The 16,543-nt window shown below is 50.9% G+C and overlaps 2 protein-coding genes across 4 annotated transcripts; one reads left to right on the top strand and one right to left on the bottom strand.

Annotated features, from left to right (window-relative positions):
- Positions 1-25: 25 nt before the first annotated feature.
- On the top strand, positions 26-12,737 carry LOC122386582. 3 transcript variants are annotated; one of them, XM_043375888.1, is made up of 16 exons: positions 26-143; positions 424-613; positions 3,563-3,780; positions 4,059-4,234; positions 4,530-4,691; positions 5,213-5,395; positions 5,683-5,847; positions 6,159-6,583; positions 6,853-6,994; positions 7,294-7,385; positions 7,663-7,778; positions 8,203-8,391; positions 9,657-9,704; positions 10,160-10,284; positions 10,628-10,825; positions 11,160-12,737. In XM_043375888.1, exons 2-16 carry the CDS (start codon positions 513-515, stop codon positions 11,949-11,951), a joined length of 3,132 nt encoding a protein of 1,043 aa, XP_043231823.1. In that variant the 5' UTR covers positions 26-143; positions 424-512; the 3' UTR covers positions 11,952-12,737. The 3 variants fall into 3 exon arrangements, with proteins under 3 accessions (XP_043231823.1, XP_043231822.1, XP_043231824.1); XM_043375889.1 differs by having other exon boundaries at positions 45-143; positions 424-687; XM_043375887.1 differs by lacking the exon at positions 424-613.
- Positions 12,738-13,546: 809 nt separating this feature from the next.
- On the bottom strand, positions 13,547-15,864 carry LOC122386581 (sulfotransferase 1E1-like). The gene is made up of 4 exons (XM_043375886.1): positions 15,761-15,864; positions 15,219-15,529; positions 14,577-14,862; positions 13,547-14,263 (listed from the first exon to the last, which is right to left on the bottom strand). The coding sequence occupies exons 2-4, from the start codon at positions 15,527-15,529 to the stop codon at positions 13,829-13,831; spliced, it is 1,032 nt and encodes a 343-aa protein (XP_043231821.1). The 5' UTR covers positions 15,761-15,864; the 3' UTR covers positions 13,547-13,828.
- Between the last annotated feature and the right edge of the window lie 679 nt (positions 15,865-16,543).

Here is a 16,543-nt window from a genome sequence, read left to right as displayed (position 1 = left end):
TTAATTTATAGGTGGGGCTGCCTTCACCTTTCAATAAACCAAACCATTAAAAATTGCGTGACGCTTGGTGTGGACGGCGGTCAATGGTTCCGTTTATTTTGTAATATTTTTGGATCAAAGTTGCCGATCATCCATAAATTGTGGTAAGATTAGAAGAAGATTTTGTATTTTATCTTCGAGTTTAATATTCATTCTTTTGTGGAGGATTCATTAGAGTAAATTGCTGTTGGTGTTCTTACTGAGCCGAATGTGGCGCATCACCGCGGTTTTTCAGCTTGTTTTAAATTTTCTTTGAAGATTTTGGAGAATTATCGACAGAAAAGTATTGGAAATTTTGTTAAGTACTCAATTGTTTCAATAATTTAAAATGCCTTTTTGTGTCAAATTTGTAAATGCTGGTTTATTTCTGTCCACTTTTTTCAGACGTTTAGTGTTGGCTGTCGGACAATGCTGACAAGTTGGATTGGATAGTGTCATTTTCAATTATTCTTCAATAATGTGTTAAATTTTTCATGAGGCTGAGAAGTCTGGAGTGCCTCACTCACTGCGTGATCATTTGGTATTCTTACCTGGTATTCTTACCTGGTGGGGTTTCCTCCACCTCGCAGCTCAGGTCAGGCAAGGGATGAGGTAGAAGGAAACCCGTGTACAAAGGGACACGCCAGTTTTCAAGATGAACAATGCTTGGTAATGCTTGTTATAAAAATGGAATGTAAAAAAAAGTTGGCAAAGGATGTATCAGTTGGGCAAACTAGACTTTTGGAATCAAAATATGGAGGCATCAATAATTTGATTCTGGTGGGAGGAGCCATGACCAAATATGGGCATGGAATCAATTTTTTGATTCATTTTGGTACACATTTGACTTCAAATGTATCGTTACGGTCGAAAAAAAGGCCCATGACGGTGAGATTTTTCTTTAAAAAGGTAGAAAAATGTGGTAGGTTTGCAAAAAGTGTTACCTCAAAACTAAGAAATTGTCCCTTTGGCCTTGTGAATGGGAAAAAGACAGAGGCACTGTCCATCACGTAAAAGCTGTTTTGAGGAAATCACACTGTATGTTATTTTTGTATCATGAATCACATTCTAAACAATCAGTATTTGTGTAAAATGGCAAAATGAAATTTTTAAACCCCTTATTATCATTGTTATAGTGCTTTTATATTTATTATATTGTTTTTACCTGTTGCTTCAGTTTTTGTATTCTTGACATTTAAAAATTGTGAATTGTTATCAAATGTAGTGAAGGTAAAGTACAACAATGCTATAGGTATCTGTTGTGGTGCTGAGGATACCACTAAATGAGAATAATAGCAAGATAAATGCTGTATTCTTGCGAGTCATTGTTGCCTATCTGTTAACATTACCTGTGAATCAAAATAATGATTAGCCAGCTGATGGGGAATCAATATTATGATTATCTGTTTAAAGTGAATCAATTCCTTGATTGCCTTTTACTACCTATAGAATTCAAATTGTTATGATAGGAGCAATATTATTTTGCTTAGGAGATAGTTCCAGCATTTCTGTTCAAGATCAGGCATGCTCCTTCTTGAAACACTCTCTTATTTTTATGTGATTGGTAAGTTAGAAATGGTCTGCATTTATGCCCAAATATGGTCATAAGGAATCAATCTTTTGATGCCTCCATATTTTGATTCCAAAGGTCTAGTTTGCCCAACTGGTTTAGAATTTGAGTATTCACATGCCGATGTAGTCAGCATAGTTTTTTTACAATTGTATTCTTGTAGCATAGCTTTTAAAAAGTTAAGGCAAAACATGTGGTTGATTGTTACCAGCACAGTTTTCATCAGGATTCAGTTAAAAATGCATTTTTGGCCTTGAATTCTGATGATGAGCTCAGAGTTGTGAATCAAATAATGAATAACCATCTTTTTGTGCCCAAGCTTTTTTGAAATCTATAAGGATAAGGCTTCAATTCTTTCAAAACATAATCCTAGCACAGCTAGTCTCTAAGAAACCTGAAAAATATGACTTATGAGCATGGAATGAAAGTTCCTACCTACATACACTAAGGATGTGTTAGAAACTTTCAATATTTTTTGATGATTTTCACACATAAAACAGTAGTGTTAGACACTGCCACCTATCGCCACCAACACTTAACCCTACCCAACCACCCTACCTACCCATGAAGACAAACTGCTATTAGCAATGATAAATTGCACCTATCTTATTCCCCTCCATCTTGGCTCAAGACTGTCTTTTTTATACCTCTTCAATTTTTATTTTTATCACTCTCATTGATTCTCTGTTTGTCTGTCTGCCTCCCTGTCTCTGTGTCTGTCTCTTAGTTTAGTCTGTCTGTTTGCCTCAGCTGTCTGTCTTAATATCCATCTTTCTCAGTTTTTTTGTCTCTCCATCTTTCTCTGCCTCTGTCTGTTTGTCTCTTCACTTTTTTTTACTCATCTCTCTCTCTCTCTCTCTCTCTCTCTCTCTCTCTCTCTCTCTCTCTCTCTCTCTCTCTCTCTCTCTCTCTCTCTCTCTCTCTCTCTCTCTCTCTCTCTCTCTCTCTCTCTCTCTCTCTCTCTCTCTCTCTCTCTCTCTCTCTCTCTCTCTCTCTCTCTCTCTCTCTCTCTCTCTCTCTCTCTCTCTCTCTCTCGCTCTCGCTCTCGCTCTCGCTCTCGCTCTCGCTCTCGCTCTCGCTCTCGCTCTCGCTCTCGCTCTCGCTCTCGCTCTCGCTCTCGCTCTCGCTCTCGCTCTCGCTCTCGCTCTCGCTCTCGCTCTCGCTCTCGCTCTCGCTCTCGCTCTCTCTCTCTCTCTCTCTCTCTCTCTCTCTCTCTCTCTCTCTCTCTCTCTCTCTCTCTCTCTCTCTCTCTCTCTCTCTCTCTCTCGCTCTCGCTCTCGCTCTCTCTCTCTCTCTCTCTCTCTCTCTCTCTCTCTCTCTCTCTCTTTCTTTCACTCTCTCACTCACTCTCTCCCTCTCCCTCCCTCCCTGCAGATTGCAGAGTGAAGATCAAAGTGATGGGGTGGGATATTATTAGGGTTGACTGCCTGGGAAATGAGTGGTTGCTTTTTTCAAAGTGGGATGGAGTGGACAAAAAAATGCATATCAATATATTGGCAAATCTCTGCAAGAAACAAAGAATGAGGGACATGGACTTTATCACCTTTTGACATAACTTGCTGAGTCATAGAAATGAAGCTGCTGCTGTAAAGAGATGTCAGATGAAAGAGAAGTAGTGGGATGAAGTATGAACATTTCACAATGCAGAACTGGTGCCCCAAACATTTGTGATGGAATCAACGGAAGGCTGAGCCCACTGTGGTGGATGTCTTACTGACCCCACTCATTTGCAAACAATACCTTGCTATTTGAAAAAAGCTGATGATAAATGATCTTTCTCATGTTGTAATGCAATTGTCACAATGTTTTTACAGACCTGCAAGAGCATCATCTGGTACAGCCTGAATTTATTTGTCGACTGCTGGCCGGCAGCTATTTCGGGCTGCTGTGATGCTTCTAACCTAGTTCATTTACGTATGTGCCAGTCAACCATTTTTTTGCCTGCTTCCTGACCGCCGTCTCTCTCCCTGGCAGAGGCCACCCCCTCACCCCAGTCGGCCGGATGAGTGGCGGCCAGCGTGTGTTCCTGGTGGATGGCCAGGCCGTGTACCTGGAGGGCGATGGGGACGTCACGGAGGATGTGCTGCAGCAGGCGCTGTCTCAGCTGGCCACTGGAGGGACGCAGCCCGCGGCGGCAGCAGAGGAGGAGCCGGAGAGCGAGGCCGACACGCCGAAGGCCGACCAGACCATGGGTGAGCTGCGCCGAGTAGCGGGCTGGTTGTGTTTTGTTGTGTGGCGCGGGGTTCTGCCTAGCTTAGTGTGTTCTTTAGGCATCTGATGATTATTTCAGCTGGATAAATAGTTATTTTGTTTGTATCAAGATGCAATGTCAGCTATGCAATCAGCTATGCGTTGGGTGGTTACAGCAACTTATCGAAAGTGCTAATTTGTTGAAGTATTTGCATGCATTTTAGCATGTGAACTTCGGCGTTTTCGTCACCCTGACACTCCCTTTGTGTGTGGCCCGCAGACTCTGAGGAGGGCATCGTCCTGAACGCGGGCGAGGACGGAGACGAGCAGGAGGGCGTGCTGGCCATCCTGCAGGACGAGACGGGTCAGCAGCAGACGGTCCGACTGACCCCCGACCAGGCGGCCGCGCTCGGTATCGACTACGAGCAGCTAGTGGCCGCCGCCGCCGCCGGAGAGGTGCGTGGGAGAGGAACAAGGTGGGAGGGTGGTAGAGGTAAAATCACTGCTAGGTGGCACAAGATGTATTTTCAATTGATCGGTTATTAGGTAGGTAGATGCTGAATTGACGTTAAACCATTCGTCGTTGGTAATTGTTTGTGAAAGTAGCGTGAACGCTGTTATTTCCTTGATTTGTACATATTGAAACTTGCAGCATATTCTCTCAGTAGTTCTGTTAATTCATACAGTAACGACTTCCGTCCGCAAATCATTGTTCCACATCCCTCAACCACCCCGCCGCTCTCCACCCCAGGAGGAGGCGGCCGCCACTCCGGGTGAGCCGGCGGCGGCCTCCGAGTCGGCGCCGGCCGAGCAGACGTCGGCCCAGGAGGTGGCCTCACTGGCCACGTCCGTGGTCCTCGACCTGAACGAGTCGCGGCCCAGCCTGGTCAACCAGTCCCAGGGTGGCGACAAGGTGAGCTGCAAGGGAGTCATTATTTCGAAGCAGGGCTGCGGAGTCGGAGTCGGAGTCGGAGTCGGTCGGAGTCGACAGTTGTGACCGGAGTCGGAGTCGGAGTCGGAGTCGATTTTAGAAACCCGAGCCGGAGTCGGAGTCGGAGTCACCGAAAATCTGTCGACTCCGCAGCCCTGCTAGGTCTGCGGAGTCGGAGTCGGGAGTTGGAGTCGGTCGGAGTCGACAATTCTGCCCGGAGTCGGAGTCGGAGTCGGAACTGGTTTTTGAATGCCGGAGTCGGAGTCGGAGTCGGAGTCGCCGAAAATCCATCGATTCCGCAGCCCTGTTTCGAAGTTTTATGTACGGCTAATATTCTAAGAGGATCATAGTCTTGCATTTTGTAGCATAATTGTTTGTTCTCATAGTGCTCGCTGTCGTTTTTTTCTAACGATCACAACTTTGTGTTCATTAGCTGTCAATATCTCTCCAGCCAACATCTCCCCTTATATCACGTCCCCATCTAACTTTCCCTCCCTACCCAGGTGACGTACACGTTCGAGGTGGTGGACAAGGACGCGGCAGCGGGGACCGGCTCCGGTCAGCGGTCGGCCCCCGCCGGACAGCAGACCGGTCTGCTCACCAAGGCGCGCGACATCATGGTGCCCCGCGTGCGGACCGGTGACGCCCGGCAGATTCAGCAGCAGATCCACAAGACGGCCGCGCAGGTGGGGTGACTGCGAACGAGACAAGAAAAGAGGAGGGGTCATTGTTGTGGTAGCTGGAACGAGGGAGTGTATAATAATTGAGGAGGGCAGTGGATTGCCTGAGGCGTGGTGATTACCAGTGGAACAGAAATCGGAGTTCAGAGTGGATGTAGGCTTTACTTGTCTTTAAGCTATTTCAGCCAGACATTTTACAGCGCTGTTAGATCGTTTACTCAATCGGTGGCCATGCGAAAACTCCAATCTGTCAACTTGACCTGCCAGGCCATGACATGCCTTCCGCCACGCAGGTATTGCGTACCAACACTCCATCCGCCCCGGTGCCGCGGGACCCGATCACTGGCGGCTACATATCACCGGCCACACTGAAAAAGGGCCCGGTCTACAACACGGGGCCGAATGCGCAGCAGAACAACCGGCGGACGATCATCAACACGGCCAGCACCGTGCAGCAGGTTGGTGGAAGGACTCGGCTAGTCGCTCATCAGGACGATAAAATGGGGCAGTGAGGCTGACTGGTAGGGCTCCTCAGGGCGTTCCAAGGACGCAGCCATGAGCCACGTTACAGGAGTCAGTCAGTCCTCGAGTCTATGGTAGTGAGGGTTCGCTTGAGTTGATTGGCGATGACTTTATTTGTCCGATATTTTCCGAGTTTCGTCATTTCCGTAGGCGCTGAAGAGGCTCATGTACACGACTCCGCCTTCATTGTCTTGTCACCCACACCCCCAGGCCTCTGACGCCTCCCCCCCCCCACCCCCTCTCACAGAAGGCCCAGTCGTCGGCCTCGGCCTCGATGCCCACCGTATCGGCCACCTCGGTATCTGGCGACCCGTCTGCCGCGGACCCGGACGAAGACGTGGACGACCTGCCCGTCATCTTGACGCCCGTCTCGGGCTCGGAGCCTCTCCCCGACTACATCGAGCCGCGGCCCGGCATGAAGATCCTGGTGCGGCCCCTGGACATGGCGAGCGTCGGCGGCGGCGACGGGCCGGCGCCCGCGCGGCCAGTCGGTTCGTCCGATAACCCCATCCAGCTGGTGCAACAGGGCAACACGTTCAAGTCGCTGCAGCCGCTGAGTCATGAGCAGCTGAAGCAGATAGCCAGTGTGCTGCAGCAGAGCAGGCTGAATGTGCCCAGCAACTCCAAGAACAGCCTGTATGATGCCGATACCAACACGAGGATCGTCTACAGGTGGGTCGTAGTGGAACTAGAAAACCAACTAGGGAATGTGCTTTGGTTGAGTGAAGAACAGTAATATCTCAACAGATGCGATCAGTTACGATTAATCAAGAATCGTTACAAACGAATTTAAACGATTACGAACAAATCGTTCGACCAACCAACCTCAAGCTTCGCCAATTTATTTGGCGATCCGTCAAATGGTCGTCATTTTTAACAGAGTGGGGTGGCCTGCTGTGTCACCTCTCGCTAACTCTCCCTCCATTTCCCGTCTATCACAGGGTGGTATATCCTGAAGACGTAGGTCGTGGCGGCGGCCGCGGTCGGGGTCGGCGGGGCCGGGGTCGCGGTCGTGGCAGCCGGGGCAGCTACACCAGGAAGGCGGACGATGCCGACGTCGACTGGTCACCGGAGCTCAGCAGGGTACGTCAGACTACATGGGGGATAGATGAAGGTTTGTCTGGCTGAGTGCTAGGCGCTGATGAAACGAACACACCGGGGACTGGATGTCGGGATTTTATGCCTGCGGGGCGAATTAAATCATATTTTGGATGAAGTAGTTTGTAGAAGTCGTCAAAGAGGGCGGGGATGGTCGTCTGGTGTGTCGTTTATTGTTTGTTTCTTGTTTTACTCTGTGATCGCACTCGGAATGGTTGTGAGGACTCATGAGGTAACAATAAGCTGTTAACTGTGAATTTGTCGTTTGTCTCTGGTATGAGAAGGCGGAGCGGAAGCGTCTGGCCACTAAGACTCGGACGGGCCGGGTCTCCAAGCCGCCCAAACACATGGTCAAGGACTACAGGCGCTTACACAGGTCAGTGCAATAGCTTGAGCAAGAACACGGTAAATTGCCCACCCGACTGGTAGGTTATTCAACCGGAAACGAATCTACCGCTTGGTCCATTTGAGATGAAGACGTAGCAGGGGACGGTCGCTGTGCGTCTACCGTAGTCAAACGAGTGTGGGACGGGACGCATAGTTGTCATAGACAGGTCTGTTGATATGCGTACTTTTCATTACCGTGAAATGCTCATCAATTTGTCCGGTGCTGGTAATTTCCATAATATACCGACGCGCCCCGTTGTTTCCAGGCTGGATTTTAACGAGCCGGACCTGGACGATTCGGACGGCGGATATTCGGAGTGGGACGAGGCGGCCGGTGGCGGGGACGACGAGCTGACCCAGGACAGCACTGAGCTCAGCAACGGTAACGGCCGAGCAGGGAAGATACGGGTCTCTAACACGGACTGGCAGGATGCGGGTCTCTACACGGGCTGGGAGGACACGGTTCTCTAACACGGGCTGGCAGGACACGGGTCTCTAACACGGGCTGGCAGGACACGGGTCTCTAACACGGGCTGGCAGAATACGGGTCTCTAACGCCGGCTGGGAGGAATGAGGATAGAACTGCTCGCAGATCAGTCAGCCGGCACACGCTTTTGTTAAATCGATATGGTTCGGTGAGCTATGAAGCTAGAAGTTCTGTAACATATAGCTAATTTTTGTTTCTTTTTTATTATTGAACTTCTTTTACTCAGTCTCCAGCTGTGATACTGGACGTTTGCGCTAGAGAAATGTTAATTTTTACATCCCACCGTGTCCTGTTCACTCACTTCTTTTCTCGCTGTCAGACGCGTCGGCGGCGGGCTCGGACCGACTGGAGGCCTCGCTCAGCACTCCGGCGTCCGAGTCCAAACCCAAGCGCACCCTGCACCAGGCCATCCGCGAGCGGTTCACGTGCCGCACGTGCAACACGCTCTTCATCGGCTACATGCGGCTCGAGGGACACTTTGCCAAGTTCCCCGACCACGAGCGGCCGCGTAAGTACGATTGGCTAGTGACTATGGAGTGGTGCCTTCCCCGGCGGTCCATAATGTACCGATAAAGCACAATATGGAGACCTTTCTCAATGTGAAAAATGTTTTGTTAAAGGAGGATATTTCGAAGGGCTGAGCTGCTAGAACACTATGACCACAGCCAGCTGTATGTACTGAGTGGGGTATCGGTATTCTTAGGTCAGCTGAAGACCACCGTTCTGAGACGTTCCTGAGATCCAATGATTACGAGCGAGCGAGCGCAGCGAGCGAAGTGAGTCTTTTCAATATAACGGAAAAATCTCAGTATGAGCGGCCCGGCCCGGCCCGGCCTGTAACGCTTTTGAGAGGCTTATATCTCAGCAACCGCTGGACTGATTGGCCTGCGGTCTTTTTTGTTGGGTAGCCCCATCCCTTCTACCCCGTAATTGACTACTTTTGATACATCTCAGTGACCGTCGTGGCACGTGCCACGTGAAAAGTCAAGGGTGTTCAAGCTGTTTTGCAAAAGTAGTGATTTTGAGAGGCTCATATCTCAGCAGCCGCTTGGGCGATTGACTTGCGGTAATTTTTATAGGGTAGCAGCATCCCTTCTACCCAAAATAGGATACTCTCGATGCATGTGGGTCACCCCCAGTGCACGTGCAAAATACAACAATAAGAGATGCCAAATTTGTTCCCATTTCAGTAACTCGGTAACTCTGGGGCGATTTCGCTGAAACTTAGCATACAGGTAGGCACCCACCAGGCAATGCATTCCCATGTGTTGCGGTTAGGGTGCTACTGCACGTGCGCACGTGGGCAGTAATCGCCACGCCATGTGTGGATCGCCCATGATCGTAAATACAAATACAAATACACGTGCAGGGGGCGTTTCCAGATCTCGAGAACGGCTGGGCCAATTGCGCTCAAATTTGGTACACGGTTTGGGACCAGTTAGTAGGGTGCCGTGCAAAAGTCATTTTGGACCCCGTTTGCACGTGCGCACGTGCAGAATGCCGCTTCCAGATCTCAGGAACGGCTGGGCCGATTGCGTTCAAATTTGGCACACCGCTAGCGACCAGTTAGAAGGGTGCTTTGCGCAAGCCCGTTGGAAGCACCCTCTCGCCCTTCCGCACGTGCAGGGCTCACTATCTCGCTCGCTCGTTCTTCGCCCAAAAGGCGTTTTACTGGTTATTTTCAGTTTCGTTTCGCGCACTGCATGTTTCTTATGATATCGACATTTGACATGGCTCTGGGTGCCTTCTAACGACGCTGTTTTTTGTTTACAGCGTACGTACCTCCGAAGGGCGGCACTCCGTTCCACAACTACCATGCCGGTGAGTGAGACCTGCAAAGATGTGGAAGAAGACGGTCCATTTTTACCGAGGGGCGCTACATTACACTTATGAGTCAGAACTGCGGGTGATTACGCCCCCTGGGTCCTAATTTCTTTAAGCTTGAGGTCCAGGGACTTCAAGCTGCCTTATTGTCAAGCTACCTGATAGCCGATATCTTAAGATACCGGGTATCTTATTGTCAAGTGTCTCGATTCTTGATTTGTTTATACGGAACACAGCGATTTTGATATTCTATGCTTTTGCTTTGGCAACTATGGGCACTGCACACCAAACTCCCATCACATCGCAACGTTCACCGGCTCCTTTAGTGTGATCTTGCTTCATAAAAGCTCTTGTGTTTCTGGCTGCACGTATCACTGAGAACACCGATCTGCCCCGACCGACCACCCCGCCAGCCTGCGCCCCTCTGACAGTGCGCTCTGGTCGTGTTGCAGGCTCCAACCCGAGAGGTGCCCGCGGCAGGGGCCGGGGCCGGGGCAGAGGCCGGCCGCCACGCCATGCCTACGGTTATACACCGGTGTCGGCTGGACCCAGCGCCAAACGGCTGCGGCTAGAGGAGGTGAATGGAGGTTAAGTGGGGCGCGGGACATGGTAGTGTGGCCGGCAGACTGCTGCTTATAGTGAGAGATACATTTTTTGCAATTATTCAATGGGACAGCGAGGATGTGAACTTTGTCAAAGCGTTGCCGAAATCAACAGGCTAAACTCCTCAAGTTAGGGAAATTGTATTGTACTGATCTTTAAGCAAGGCGTTTGAATCGCTGAATTATGTAAATTAACTATCCTTATTGGATTGCCTATTTGGCCTTATCTTGAGACACTATAATATGAACTTACACTCGCTGCTCCAAACCCTTAGTGCGCCCAGTTCCATGACGTCCCCCCCCCCCCCCCCCCCACAGCCGGAGTTTCCGGCCGCGCGGCTGGTCTCCCAGCTGGAGGCGGCCGCCGGCGGCAGCGTACACCGGCTCTGTGACAGTATGTCAGCAGTGCTGGACCAGTTCAGGGAGCGTGTCCGCTCGGCTGTGACCCCCCTGCCGGCCCGGCAGCGGATAGGGGTGACCGCCACCAGTCGAGCCGTGGATGGACCCGTGCTGAAGGTACGGGGTGGCGATAGAGCACGGGGTTGGCAGGTGGAGAGGGGGTAAAACGAGGGCTGGTGAGGAGAGGTAAGGAGGAAAGGATACGAATAAAATCACGGATGGGGATCATACCGATAGAGGAGAGAATGTATGCCGAAATAATTCATTTTGAGTACTCGTTTCCTTGAGAGACGTCTTGAGAGGCGTCTTATGTACGGTTTGCGTTTTGCAACGAAATTTAGGTATAGCCGTGTGGATAAGATCGCTGCCTCCACCGGCTTGCACTTTCATGTAGGACGTAGGTTTTCATGTAGTTCTCCCGTTGAGTCAGAGTCCGTTCTGCTGGTTTCAGGTGGACGAGGAGCGCGCGTCGCTGACTGGCCTGCCGCTGGGCACCTACGTGCTCTGGCCCGTGGCCCCGGAGCCCGACGACGACCCAGGCGAGTCCATGGGTGATGTGGGGGAGGACGCCGCCGACTCCCCGGCTCCCGCTGAGCCGGCCTCCGTTGCGTCCCCGTCGGCGGCCGCCGCGCTGGGTGAGGCTGTGATGGCCGCAGTGTCAGACGAGGGGTCGCCGCCGGCGGCCGAACACTCAGAACAGGCCTCGCCGAAGGGAGCGACGGCTGGAGGGGAGGCGACGGAGGCGGGTGTAGACGACACACCGGTGACAGTGAAGACGGAGGACTCAGAGCCGGTGGAAGAGGCCAGCACGGCGCCGAACCCGGAGCCGGCCCCGCCGGTGGAGAAGGACGTTCTCTCCGCGGCTGAGCTCTCGCAGGTAGCCCTCTCTGCCACTGAGGGCGCTCACATCCCTCCCCCAGCCGCCGAGAGCGCGCACATGCCGCCCCCGGCTGATGTGAACGCGCCCGTGCCGCTACCGTCGGAGCCGCCGCCGGCGCCGCTGCCAACTACCAACGGCGGAACGCTGCCGCTCTCGGACTCCGAGGCCGCACACCGGGCCGTCTCTGACGTACTGGATGAGTTTGTGGATGGTCTAGTGGACGCGCCTGAGTACCCATTCACCGGGGAGCCAGTGTCGGAGATCGATTCGACGCAGCTACAGCTGAAGATTACGGAAACGGAGACGTTGGCGACGACGGCGACGGGTAACGGTGACATGCCTTTGGTGGGAGATGATCGGTAGTGGTGGTGTGAAACCGTCCAGCATTCTCATCCATACTCTCTGTCACACATCGTCGTGCGCTTTCATGCGTTCCCATACGTCGTCTATCATTCAGGCCGTTAGACGGTGCCCGGTAGTGATCTACCTTTCCGCCAGTGATGTATCAAGAGGCTAGTCGCCAGCTATGGCGGCCGATGTAAGGACCAGGGATCTCTCAGCCGTTGCTGTGAGCCTCCATTGCCTTTTTGTGCGTGAGTGTTCGAAAGTGTACGCTGTGACTGTGAATACCTCGCTGGCTCGCGTGTGCTCCTGCCAGGCAAGGAGTCTGTGCGGGCTCCCAGTTCAGAGACACATTGGGACAGACATGATGGACTTGAACTGCGGAACAGTCATTCTGCAAGCTGTTGATGACGTTATTCCCACAGTATTTCTCATATTCTCATGCAGGGATCATCCGAACGCATGATTACTCAAACGATCACCTACCCATCCTCGCTACTTTCGAGGAAAACTTGACGAGGGATATTTTCGGTCGCCGTTCCATGCTCGCTTCAGTGGACGAAAGATGAGCTATTCCATGTCTATTTCCATGGATGTTTCCCTCATTGAGCCTGTCGCGTAGAAGATGTGATTTGTCGCAGTACAATCCAACGAGTCATTGTTGGGGGCATATCACTGTGTTACCGCGCTTCGGATTTGTGAATATCTTGCGAGCTTGGCATTCCGGTGCGATTCTGCCTTGTGAGGTTGTGCTTCGTGTTTGTTTTTGAGTTGAGAATCGTTTTATATAAAGTGAAATTTGACTAATGGTGTGTATCTGATGGGATAAAACAAATAAGTCTTATTTAAGAAAAGGCTGTGCAAATGTGAATCATAACCGTCGTGTCCGTAGCTATCAGAGTGGAGGAAACTCATAATCCTCGACCTTGCATGCCAATTTCTTTCATGTGATGAGTATTTCCTACAGTTTTGCAGACATCCCTAGACGTTACAGTGCTCATATCACAGCTTCCCTCTTCAATATGACACCTGTTGAGTACTGGCCTATGTATTTATCACGGGTGATATTGGATATGGCAAGACCGCCGTCCCACATTGGACCATCTGATCTCGACTTTCTGCCCCGTCACGGTGTATCGTGAGGCCGATACCGGTATCGGAAGGTCAGATAACGTGCTCTCAAGTCCCCTCGTACGGACACGCCGTCTCCGGGGCGATGTCAAGTGTCGGGACTGCCTGCCCCGCCTCGATAGCGACATCGATAGGGGCCGAGGACAGTGGGCCTGTTAGTGATCCGAGGAGCGCGTGTACTCGATTAGTAATCTCTGAACTCGGTCACTTTTGGCGTTGGAGCGATATGGGCTAGCGACTGGCGCTTAAATGGCACTCAGCTCCGATACCACCTCTCGAGAATGTGGAATGGTTTTCAGCGATGGCTGGGAGTCGCGTAAAATGGATATTGGCATTCTCTCAGCCTCACATATGATATGTACTTTCTTTATTTAGTTGCACTCAAATTCAGCAGCGTTGTATTTTTCTGTCAACTTTGTTTTTCGTCACGAATGGCCGGTCACACTGTTTGCATCAGTTTGTAGAAACTAGAAAGCCTCCCAAGCTAACTTCACCCGTCGTTTATTCATAGGTACGAACGGAACGTAACAACTAACACACAATATACAGAGGAGTATTCCTGCCGGGACTAGGCCCATTCTAGCCACGACCCGATATGGTTTTGTAAGAGTATCAAGAGAGGTTGCTGTCTCACAGACCTTGACCGGCTGCCCCTGCCCGCCTTGGTCATTAATGAGGTTCGGTACTGGCTAAGTCCTTCCTGGCACCTTTGCGGCTCTTTCAGGAGATTTGACTTGACGGCGCAGACCGTTTGGTAACATCTGCCCTCAATCCTGCTGATCAAGCTCAGTAACAAACTTGAGATCGGTGCCCTTCAGTTTCTGTTCGAGCCACTTGTCGAACTTTTCCGTCATCTCGGGCGTGAAGTGGTTCTTCCAGTCGCCCGTCTTGCCCTTCCTGATGAAGTTGCCACGGTCCTTGTGCATCACACCCTGCAGCTTGAAGTGCTCCATGTTGACGTACGGGTTCTTCTTGAAGTTGTCGATGTGCAGGTGCTCGGCCAGCTTGTTCACCTGCTCCTCCGAATAGTCCTTACCGAGGAACTTGGCCACCTTGCGGATCTGCGACTTGAGGTCGCGCTTCATGTCCTCGTAGAAGATGAAGCACATGTTGGGGTGGTGTCGCAGGTTCCAGGCCTCGATCATGTGATCGATGCACGGGTTCAGCTTGATGTTGCCGTCCATGAAGTGCTGCATGAAGAGCTGGAAAAGTGAAGGAGGTTAGCGGGCAAAGTGAATGGTTGATTGCCTTGTAAAATTGATGGAAAGATGAACCGACGTAAGATTCAATCGATATTAATCGACCCGTATATCGTTAAGTAGGTCTTTCTGATGAAGACGAGGAAGTTCAAAAAAATGTAGGAATAATTTCTCTCAGGCACCTACATCTTTACCTGCATTTTGTCAATATTTGTCTAACCTTTTATCGATCGAAAATTATGTACGAGTAACATGCACAAATGGCGACCATTATTTCGGAGTTTGCAAGGCCATTCATTGGCTTGTCGGTACAGACCTCCAGGTTTCCGGTGAAGCCGTGCGTGGCCATGAGCCGGTTGTGGTTGTAGTAGGAGACACACACATCCTTGGGGTTCCTGGCCACGTACACCACCTTGCAGACGTCCAGGAGACGTGGGTTGTTCATCGACAGCGGCAGGTGCGACTTGACGAAGCGGCGCGCGCCCGTGTGCGCGTTGCCGGCCATCGAGTTGGTAGTGATGGTTCGCTTCTCCGGGTCCGCGGGCAGGAACTTCCTGATGCCGTCCTTGTCGACGATGGCGGGCGCCTCCGGGTACAGCCACCTGTGGGATAAGAAACGGTCATCCTTCGGGCCAGTACGGCTAGTCGGTCTCTGGAGGTTTAGTTAACATTTACAAGAGTGAAATGAATTGACGGCTGGTGTCGACTCTTGAGTTGAAACCAGTGAACGAATTGAAAATAAATGTTGAACATGTTTAGCTGAACTACCCTGGCGCGTATTTTCTTCCAAGTAACGAAGTGGTTGTGCTTCCAGACTCAGGCACTCGGTTCTGGTGTTTTTTTTTTCTTCCAGTCATCTTATTGAGCAAACTGTCCTCCCGGTCACCCGTTGTTTTCAGCCTGATCTTTACACTCCAGCCGGGTCTCTCCCCCCCCCCCCAATATCCGCAGTGCTCACCTGTTGGGCAAGAGCGGCGTCTTGGCGCCCTCATAGTCGAGATCATTAGCCAGCAGCCAGATCATCTCCTGGGCCCAGGTGGTACCGCTCTTGGGCGGCGTCATGATCCACACATCTCGCTCCTCCAGCGGGTAGTTGTAAATGTCCTCGAGGAGGTCGTCGGTCACCTTGCCCATCAGCTTGAAGCCCCAGTGGTTGCAGGCGGCCAGGCCGCTCGGCGTGCCCTCGAAGTCGCGCTTCATCTGCTCCTGAAGCTCGCCCTGCAGCGGGCGGATCTTGTACGGGTACGCCAGCCGCTTCTCCTGAGACATCTGGGGAAATGGGACGGTATATTGTAAGCGTCATCTTCATCGTCATCATCATCATCATCATCATCATCATCATTCCGACCTCCCGTCCACAACAGACTACCGTAGGTACTGCTAATGTAAGATTTGGTTATTTCAGTTTCATTTTCAGTTTTATTTAGTCATTTCAGTTATAGCCCACTCAGCATATTCCCAGGAAAATATCTAGCTGCAGTTATATGTCAGTAAGCTCACCTTGTCGTTTTTAGTAGTGCCGGCCGGTCTAAGAGCACCTGTCCCGCCACTCCGCCCTCTCTCGGTACCTGTGTGACACCTCTGACTCTGCCGTCCCGGCCCGGGCAGTCTAGTGCCGCCGATATGATAATATGCATACCACGTGACTTCATGGGCACGGCTATGCACAGAGCACGTGACCGCTGTGGGCCATAGACGGCTCTCAGTCGAGAGGAGCTGATAGGTGGGAACAAAAGCGAGATTAGAAGTTTAGGTTCGTGTCACCTTTGCCCTGATGCTGGGTAAAACCGTATGAGTGGCTTTTGTCACATAAGTGTAATACTTTTATACTGAAATTTAAATATGTAGGTACTTACTGCTTATGCTTAATATGTAATGTAAATATGCAAGTGCAAGTAGGTAGTCAGGTATATGACATGATAGTGTATATCATAACGGCTCGTACTATCACGGATTTGATTTCTATCGGGCTGCCGTCCACACGCGTTGAAAAAGTCACGCCTCTCCAAGCGACGTATATTGGTTATCTGCCCGCAGTAAGGTGGCAACCAGCAACACCACATTAGTAATTACCGATGCAAGGCATGTTAACAATTAACAAATCAAATTTACTTGCAAGCCCGTTCAGGAACGACGCAGGATCCGACCTGGTAACCCGTCGTTGCAGTATGTTATGGGGACCAGGCGGAGGCCGCGTTTGGATTTCAATCAATGGAAAAGAGGCTTTTTACGGGATGTATCAACATTTAGCACAAGACGGCCTTGAAGATGGCCTCAGATCTC

Source organism: Amphibalanus amphitrite, unplaced genomic scaffold (assembly GCF_019059575.1).
Source record: "Amphibalanus amphitrite isolate SeventyFive unplaced genomic scaffold, NRLGWU_Aamphi_draft 000256F_arrow, whole genome shotgun sequence".
NCBI classification, from domain to species: domain Eukaryota; kingdom Metazoa; phylum Arthropoda; class Thecostraca; order Balanomorpha; family Balanidae; genus Amphibalanus; species Amphibalanus amphitrite.
This window is presented reverse-complemented; position numbering and strand designations above follow the sequence as displayed.

What these genes read in the sequence shown, in the direction of transcription:
- LOC122386582 (XM_043375888.1), top strand. Translation starts at nt 513, where the DNA reads ATGAGGCTGAGAAGTCTGGAGTGCCTCACTCACTGCGTGATCATTTGG. An exon ending in TCCACAAGACGGCCGCGCAG is followed by an intron (nt 5,396 to 5,682) that starts GTGGGGTGACTG and finishes TCCGCCACGCAG; the next exon opens with GTATTGCGTACCAACACTCC. An exon ending in GTTCCACAACTACCATGCCG is followed by an intron (nt 9,705 to 10,159) that starts GTGAGTGAGACC and finishes GTCGTGTTGCAG; the next exon opens with GCTCCAACCCGAGAGGTGCC.
- LOC122386581 (XM_043375886.1), bottom strand. Translation starts at nt 15,529, where the DNA reads ATGTCTCAGGAGAAGCGGCTGGCGTACCCGTACAAGATCCGCCCGCTG. An exon ending in ACGCCGCTCTTGCCCAACAG is followed by an intron (nt 14,863 to 15,218) that starts GTGAGCACTGCG and finishes CTTATCCCACAG; the next exon opens with GTGGCTGTACCCGGAGGCGC. An exon ending in GCTTCACCGGAAACCTGGAG is followed by an intron (nt 14,264 to 14,576) that starts GTCTGTACCGAC and finishes TCACTTTTCCAG; the next exon opens with CTCTTCATGCAGCACTTCAT.